Below are 8925 nucleotides of genomic sequence, written 5' to 3'. Positions count from 1 at the left end.
GTTGAAACTTTTCGTCTAAACCGTCTGAAATTACATTAAATCATTTTAATATTTAACATATATAATAATAAATAAATAAAAAATAAAATTCATTTTATCCAAATGATAACATGTGAAAAAGTTTGAAAAAAAAAACAATTTCAAAAATATAATTAATAAGCTGAAAAACAAACAAACAAACAAACAAAACAGCCCCTGTTTAGAAATTAATCAACAAACGTTGTCCAGCTGAGAAAGTGTAGAAATATCATCATCTGAAACGGCTAACTAGCAAACAGAAGCTAGAAAAACCAGAAACAATAAAAAGAATGCGCGTTTGTCGAACTTCACTTTCGGCAACAACTGCGAACTAATTTAGCGTCCGACGTTCGTTATCGACGTACAACTTATTCCATGGATGAAATTAAAAAAAAGGCAATATAAAAAAGCTGCTGATTGAAAATCGAATCATTGTCCAATACAACGCAATAAATGTTCACAAAAAACCTATGAATCATACCATATATATATATATATATACATACACAGACATGCGCGCGCACATACACGCACACACAAAGCATACTACTTCATCGATCTAGTTTTCCATAACAGAGAAATGGCAAATGACAACAAGCAACCAATGGCATTGCAAGGTCAGCAATAACGAGCAACTGACAGCGGCCGCAATCCAACACCACTAACCACACACAGCTCGACTGCCAGACTTTGTGAAGGAATGAATTTAAAAAATAAAATAATAAAAACAGCAAGAGAATCTAATTTATTTGGCAAGCCACATGCGGAGAAAATTGTAACAATTGAAAAAAAAATCAATCTCAAGATCATTCTAGAAGCAGACCAATCCACAGCTTAAATATCAATTTCGACCAAAAAGCAAAACTAACAAATTTTTGTTAAATTAGCATTCTCCGAAGGAAATGACAATTTCATGCGCTACACGTAACACTAATTAAAATAATAAGTTTGAATTAAATGAAAATTATTCAAATAACAAAACAGGAATCGAAACTGTTCACCAGTAAGAAAACTGATTATCTGTAACACAAATCAGAAGACATTTAGCCATCCGTATCGTCGTTTAAAAACTTGTTTATTTTTATAAAATACAATATACCAGACATTTATTACTCACAACTCAAAATTCCAATGAAAAAGTAAAAAGGGTATGAAAACGTGGCACATTGAAAACAGCATGAAACACAGAGAAATGTGCCAAACATACCAAAATAGATGTACTATTATAAATGTGCACATAAATTTTGATTTCAACTTGAGATATATTTTTCGAAACTTTATACCATTTTAAACGTCAACTTATTATAGCAAATTAAACTTTCTATAAAAACAATGAAAAATAAAATTTAAAGACTTTCTGCATGCTATGAACTGAAAGTGATGCAAATGATGCTATTCAACACAATCGAATGTAAAACATCAATTCTACGAGGATAATTTTCAATATACTTCTTGAACATGTTCAAACGTCCCCAAAAAATTAACTTAAATAACTACATCTTTTAAATATTTGTATAATTTTATTTAAAACACTAAGCACGTCAGAAAAAGTAAAAAATCATAATCGAATATGATTATACAAATGGAATGCTGACATATAAAACTGAAACAAGTGCGACCATCATTTATCAAAATTTCGATATGCAATGCGTTACATTTGCTTTCAAAATATATTACGCACCTGAAACTTTATAAATCTTCTGCTGTAAAATTTTGAAAGCAAATTTTCAACAACTGACTGCTTTTACAGTATCCTAAAGATATTTTTTATAAAATTCAAGTTCAAGTTATTTTCTTATGAATGCAAAAAGCTTTGAAGAAAAAATGAACACATTTCAATTAAAAATAGGATTAAATTATTTTAAAATTGCAATATTAAATTGCTCTTCATCTCATATAAAATCACTCTGTTGACAAACAACGAAAAGAAGCATTATGAAGAATACTTTTCGAGAAAGCGTTACTACTGGAAATTTTAATAATGAATTTTAATTAAAACATTTAGTAGTGAATATACATCAAATGAAAAATGATTCAATCTAAACTAAATAAAAATTGCAAATTGAATGCAATTTTGATTGTACTTTTTGAAACTTGACAATATTCGACGCTTCAAGCTCAAATAAAAATTTCCAAATTTTATATTGCATTTTGCAACATTAAACTGAAAATTAAAATAATAAAGTGCTACACCCTGTTCTGTCGAACGGAATTTATTTTCAGTCAAATGTACAGCAATTACTAGACACGCTTTTATTCACTGCAAAGTAGGGTGGCGCCCGCGATCGACCATGACACAAAGCAGAATAATAATCCTTCAATTGAGCGTCACCATCTTTTATATCTATTGTACACAAAATTGTAGCACTAGTAAATTTAAATGAAATAAGTATTTCATTTCTCACTGCATGTAATTTTTAGTTGAAATAATCGATAATACAAACAATTTTAAACTGCACTTTGTCTATTTATTACACTGCTTTTAAAGTAAAACTGTAACTTATGGATACTATATTGGAATACTGTATACACAAAATTTGTTGCAATTCTTACAGTTTGAGGAATTTTGATTTTATCATTCATCATTTTCCGGCGTTATGCTTTAATAAAAAAATTAAGTGTGCATATTAAATAATTTTATAAGCAACACAGAACTGCACAAAATTGAGTATTACTTAATTTAATTTATAGTTTACTGTACTCTGATTACTGTATTTCTTTATTAGTTTTTGCTGTTTTATTGTCGAATATTTGGTTTTTTGTTGAAATGGAATCACAGGAGAACGGTCAGTCTGATATGGAAGATGAGTTTTGTGATGATTTAAATTCAGAAGTACGTTTTGAGTTTAAAAGTGCATCATTTAGCATCTAGATATACTTGTGATTTTTATTTTAAAGAGTATTTATTTTATTTGCAATTGTATAGTGTCATAAAGTTTTTATGGATGCGTGTATTCTCATTAGATTTGCATTTTAGTATAATGAATACATTTCTGAAGACTTGATTCGCTTTGCCATGGCAGATAAATACGACAATGAAGTAAGTTTTGTGTTGTTTACGCTATTGAAGTGCCCTTGCATTGCATTGCCTGTCATTGCTCGTAATAGTTCAAAAAATCCAGTTTCTAAATGACATACAGAACTTAGTGTTCAATATTTTAAAGTACAGTTTATTTGTTTTGATTCAGAACTTTTTTTCTAGGCAGTAAATGATGCAGGTGGAAGTGGGTTTGAAGTGAGCAGGATTATGCGTTTGAAGCGTTTTTTGATTCTCGGTACTGAAGGCGGTACTTTTTATGTCAGTGAAAAGCAGTTGACAAAAGAAAATGCGATTAACGTTTTATATATGATTGAAAACAGTGAGTAGTTGTCTTTAATAATTTATTCTTTTTTTTTTCATTAATTTTTGTAATTTTCAGATCGCGGGATGGAAGTATTAGAACAGTTGGTTGAAGTGAGTTTAGCTGGTCGAGCGCCGAAGCAGACCGCAACATTATTCTGTTTGGCGTTGTGTGCTCGTCATTCAGCTGAAATTATGGATCGTGAAAATGGAAATCAACTTCGACAAGCCGCGTACAATGCTTTGCCATCCGTATGTCGGATACCAACGCATTTGTTTGAATTTATTGGTTTTTGTAAAGCCAATTCAGAAAGCACATGTAAATAATTTCACCGATTCATCGATTTAATAATTTTATTTTTAATTGTGTTTATCAAATTTTCCTTTTTTTCATTCTGTAGGCTGGGGAAGATCGCATCGAAGAGCGATAGCAAATTGGTATTTGAGAAAGAATCCTCTCGATTTAGTTTATTTGGTGACAAAGTACAAAAATCGGCATGGCTGGACCCATTTGGACGTTATAAGGTTGGCACACCCGAAACCAGACAGCAACCAGAAGGAAATTGATGATATATTTTTGTACATTAAAAGTGGTTTGAATAGCGTTTTGCAAAGACGTGTGGTGAATTTTGAGGAGAAAAGTGCTGAAGAGATTGAAGATATAGTGAATAATTCTGGTGAACTGTTGAAATACCTTTATTATTTGGAAAGGCTGAAAAGCAGTCAGGACGAATTGATTTGTGCGCAGCTAATTGAGAAGTTTAAATTCGTCCGCGAACAAGTGCCGCAACGTTTGTTGTCAAGCAAACACATTTGGCAAGCCCTGCTGAAAGAGATGCCGTTGACGGCAACGGTTCGCACTTTGAATCGAATGACCGTCGCTGGTCTTCTGATACCCGGAAGTGAAGCTACGAATTTGGTTGTGGAACGTTTGAATGACACCGAAGCACTTCGAGCCGCCAGAGTGCACCCGATGGCTCTGTTGCTGGCGTATGTTAATTATAAAGAAGGTAGAACGTCGCACAGCAGATTGAGATGGGATCCAGAACCGACCGTGGTCGCCGCCTTGGAGCGAGCATTCTACCACTCTTTCGGCAATGTGCTTCCAACTGGGAAGCGGCTGTTGATTGGCTTGGATGTGAGCGGATCGATGTGCGCATCGATCAGGAATACCAGTCTTACCGTGAGAGAGGCGTCGGCAGCGATGTGCATGATTCATTTCCGCACGGAACAGACGGCAGATTTGATGGCTTTCACCAGTGTGCCGACTGAACTGAAGATGCCCAAAAATATTACACTGGATAAATTTTTGGAAGAAATTGAAGATTTGGATTTCGGTGCCACTGACTGTGCTATGCCGATGCTTTGGGCATTGAAAAATCAAAGACTTTACGATGCGTTTATTGTTTACACCGACTGTGAGACTTGGGCTGGACGGGTGAAGCCGGCGACCGCGTTGCATTTCTACCGTGAACGTACAGGTATCACTGACGCTAAACTGATTGTTGTGGGCATGGTCTCTGCTGGTTTCACCATTGCCGACCCGAACGACAACGGCATGCTGGATGTGGTCGGTTTCGATCCTGCCACACCGGATGTAATGCATCAATTTATCGTCGGTGAAATTTGAAAATCCTTATCAATGATTCCTTGATTCTTATTATTTCTATTTTTATCCTTCTACCAATTGAAAAATTGGGTATAATTTCGAATGATCGATTATCTTAATTATTACTCGAATTGTTATTTGCTATTAGTTTGGTGAATTTGTAATAATATAGATACGGCGCCTAGATGGAGGAGGGGGGGGGCGGGAAGAAAAAGGCAATGACGGGAATTTTGAGTTAATTGATAATTAATTACTGGTGTTAAAAATTGCCCGTGAGAGATTTAAATTTGAAACAGCAAATTTGTTCTGTTGGTTTCAATCAAATTTGGAAATTGTTGTTGAAATAAAATGCCATCATTGCATTTTTCGTTTTTAGCAAATGTGAAATAGAAATGACCTATTACCAATAATTTACTTTTAAAATTATTGCATTTGTAACAAAATACAAATATAACAATTGATCAGAAACTGATTCATAAAAATCTCAACAATTGAAACCTGCAAAATTGGAAAATTTTAAATCATTGAAAAATAAAAAGTACGAAAATGGATCATTTAATTTTCATTTTAAATAAATTTCCAGTTTTTATTATCTGGAACAATTGCAGTTTGCTTGTCATTTTATCTAACTACAAATTTCACTTCAAATAATAATGGCATAATTTGCATCTATTCTACATGTTTTTTTCACATTGAGATAGTTTTATAAGTTTTATATCTGTTGTTTTATTAACTGAATAACTTTTTATGTTTTTTCATTTTAAATTTTCTCTGACATTACATTTTTCATCGTTTTTATTCACACATCAATAATGCCATTCTTGTTTCTGTTCAGTTGTGAATAATTATTTTAATCTGTAAAATGCACATTGGTTTCATATCTTTTTTTCGAAGTAAAGAACCATAAAAATGTCGGATTATTCTTTTACTTGGCTAATGCAAATTATTTCGTCTTTAAATTTTTGTTTCAGAAAACAGCTTTTCTGACTGCTATAATTAAAGCTATTCATTTTTGACTGATAATTCTTTCTGTTAAAATAGTTTCATCACTTCTTGTTGTTGTTAAACATAGAAATGAAATAAAAAATCACTTCAGATTTGTATTAAAATATGTTTTCATTAGCACGTTATTAGAACGTTGTTATTGAAGCAACATTTTTATAAATTTTTATCATTTTGAAATGGTTAATGTAACATTTTCTTAGAAAAAAAAAGTTTCTTTGTGAATTAACTTCGAGAAGATGCAAACTACATTTTTTACGCATTTTGTTACGCAAAAACTAATTTTATGTTTTAAATTTAAATTTTAGTAATTAGAATAAAAATACTATGAAATCTGAATAAGTGCATTATGGAAAGCATCTCTTTGCATAAAAAACAACTCATTCAAAACGGTAATATTAATAAGCTAAAAATCAAATGCACGTGCCATCAGAAATATTGCCTGTAAATACTTTATTATAAATTTTATATTTTTTCCATTTCAAACATGAGAATTTTCTTAGCAAAATGCTTGTAAATAAAATTGTTACAATGCAAACTAATTTTGTTCACCTAGCAGCATTAAAACAAATACCAGAGTAAGAGTGCTGCCCACTTTGGAGTATAGATTATGGCATATAAAATTCATTTATTGACAATTAAATCTTATTATGCATGGAATAAAACAAATTTTTTATTTTATATATATGGTTGAAATACAGTATTTATTTATATTAATGCTTGAAAATCATTATTTTTGTTTTTCATTGCATCAGTTTTGCAGCTGTATTTATGAATCATCTAATGCGTTCAACGATTTTTTTGTTTTTGCAGTTGTGATTTATTGAGAATTTAATGTTAATTTTTTTAACTAAAAAATATTAAGCAATTTGTTTGCAGTTCTACTGATTTCACCGCGCCTCTGAAATTTCTGTAAATTGTATTGGTAACTACTTCTGTATATTTATAATTTTGTACCGTATTTTAAGCACAGCTTTTAATTTACAAATGACTTTTGCTTTTTTCATTTATTTCAATAGCAGTGTTGTTTGCAGTGTGTTTATTTGCATGGATGTTAGATTCTGTTTTGCTTTTCACTTTCGTAAATTTATTAAATTTAATTTTTTTTCCAATCACGTGTCAAAATATACAGGAAAGTGTGAGAATTAAAAGCTGATATGACATTGAAAAGAAAGTTATACCATTTTTTGTTAGCTGATTTGCTTATTTTACGTATCCATAAAAGTGATAAATCTGCAATATATTATTGAAAACATTTGTGTTTGATTAAAAAACATGGCAGTTTTCTTTGCTATTTATTATCAAGCAGCGCTTGTTAAGTTGCTGTTGATTGTTTTCACCTAATTTTTTTTATCTTTTTGTATTTTTTAAATAAAAATTTGGTGTAGTTAATATTTCCCCATTGTTAATTGTATATGTGTTAACAGAATTGCTTATAATAATTTTCTGATTTATTTATTCAAATAGTCCGGTTAAACAATTGCTTTCAGTTGAATTGCAATTCTTTGCTATTACAACATGTTATTCATTATCGTTATTTTATCCAATAATATTTTTGACAGTGATAAAAAGGCTTGTTTTATTTTAATTATTTTATTTTTCGAATGAAATTGAATAGATCAGTGTTTTCGTAAAACGTATACGTGTGAAGTGATTATTATTTCAGATGAGTTTGATTACAGAGTTGGTGTATTTTTTAAATGAAAGTTTTTTCATGTTTGTTGAATAATAATTTGAAATGAAGATTTTCAAAGGTAATGTTGTTGACGAAGTTAATGCTGCTTTCTGCTTATTCGAATTTCTTATTTATCTGTTTGTCACAAAATAAGCCAGATGAGGCATCAATCAAACCTGAGCATGTCTGAAAAATTGCTCGGCTGTCTGATTATTGAATTCTGAAAGATTTGATTATTTAAGCCCATATTAATTACTTTTTCTTATTGTCATTGTTGTTTGTGCTTTTGTAGGAGTTTTAAGAAAAATATGTGCATTTAAAAAATGAAATGAAGTTTGAAATTAAAAATTTTTTTGTTTTATAAAATGAAAAATAAAAATTTGATCATTAAAAATGTAAATTAGTAATGCAGGTTAAAATTTCTCTCTAATGAGTTAGATGAATAGTAGGTTTTGTTAACAAAATTTGCGTGGCAGTTTCTTTTTCAGCTGATTAAATTGTTTATTATTAATTACAAAGGTATGATGAATTTTATAAAATTGGAAATAGTATTCAAATTTTCATGATTTTTAAATGAAAAAAAAATTTTTTTTAATGTGATGTATTTATATTTTGTCGTTGTGTAATGCATGAATTCTTTTAAATATGTTTGATTGATTTTTTTCACTGTCGATCAGAATTGTTTTTATTTGTTTAAGAAAAATGTTTACTAAATTGTGAAGCATTTTTCATTGCTTATAATGTTGAATAATCCAGTTTTGTATTTATGATTAAAAAAATGCAAGCATGCGAAAGAGTAGTGAACATATGAGAAAGTTTTCAATTGCTCTGAAGTTTATATTTTTTAAAATGTTTTTTCCATTGTCTGAAATTTTCAGACAAAATAAACCTGATAATTTCATATTTTTAGCAGATAATTTTCAGTAATTTTAGTCGAAACAAACGCGGAGAATATTTCGATATTTTCTTGGACAGAAATTGCATTTTGTTATTTTCTTTTTTATTGCTTTAATTGTTAATTGCTATTTGTTCGTGTGCATTGCTTATTTGACAATTGAAGATCATAATATTTCGTAAAGATTATAATTTAAAATGAAGTTATTATTTTCTGCTGTTGTTATTATTATTATTATATTATTTAAATATTATGAATATTTTAATCTTATATTTGCGTCTAAAAAATTTCAGTAAACAAAAAAACGAAAAAGGCGCAGCATATAATGATACTTAATCATGGTAGATCAATGTGAAAATTAAAGAGTGCTTCAAATTCATTCTTTA

The 8925-nt window shown here is 30.0% G+C and overlaps 1 protein-coding gene across 1 annotated transcript; it reads left to right on the top strand.

Moving 5' to 3' along the window:
* Positions 1–2785: 2785 nt before the first annotated feature.
* Positions 2786–4988, top strand: Tsp_11511 (putative TROVE domain protein). The gene is made up of 5 exons (XM_003373050.1): positions 2786–2851; positions 2996–3058; positions 3221–3377; positions 3438–3677; positions 3760–4988. The coding sequence occupies exons 1-5, from the start codon at positions 2786–2788 to the stop codon at positions 4986–4988; spliced, it is 1755 nt and encodes a 584-aa protein (XP_003373098.1).
* The last annotated feature ends 3937 nt before the right edge of the window (positions 4989–8925 follow it).

This window comes from Trichinella spiralis (assembly GCF_000181795.1).
Source record: "Trichinella spiralis strain ISS 195 chromosome Unknown Scfld7, whole genome shotgun sequence".
Classification (NCBI taxonomy): Eukaryota; Metazoa; Nematoda; class Enoplea; order Trichinellida; family Trichinellidae; genus Trichinella; species Trichinella spiralis.
This window is presented reverse-complemented; position numbering and strand designations above follow the sequence as displayed.

Coding starts and splice junctions, on each gene's coding strand:
- Tsp_11511 (XM_003373050.1), top strand. CDS start 2,786: ATGGAATCACAGGAGAACGGTCAGTCTGATATGGAAGATGAGTTTTGT. Junction 2,852..2,995: donor GTGATGATTTAAATTCAGAA/GTACGTTTTGAG, acceptor TTTGCATTTTAG/TATAATGAATACATTTCTGA. Junction 3,378..3,437: donor TTTATATATGATTGAAAACA/GTGAGTAGTTGT, acceptor TGTAATTTTCAG/ATCGCGGGATGGAAGTATTA.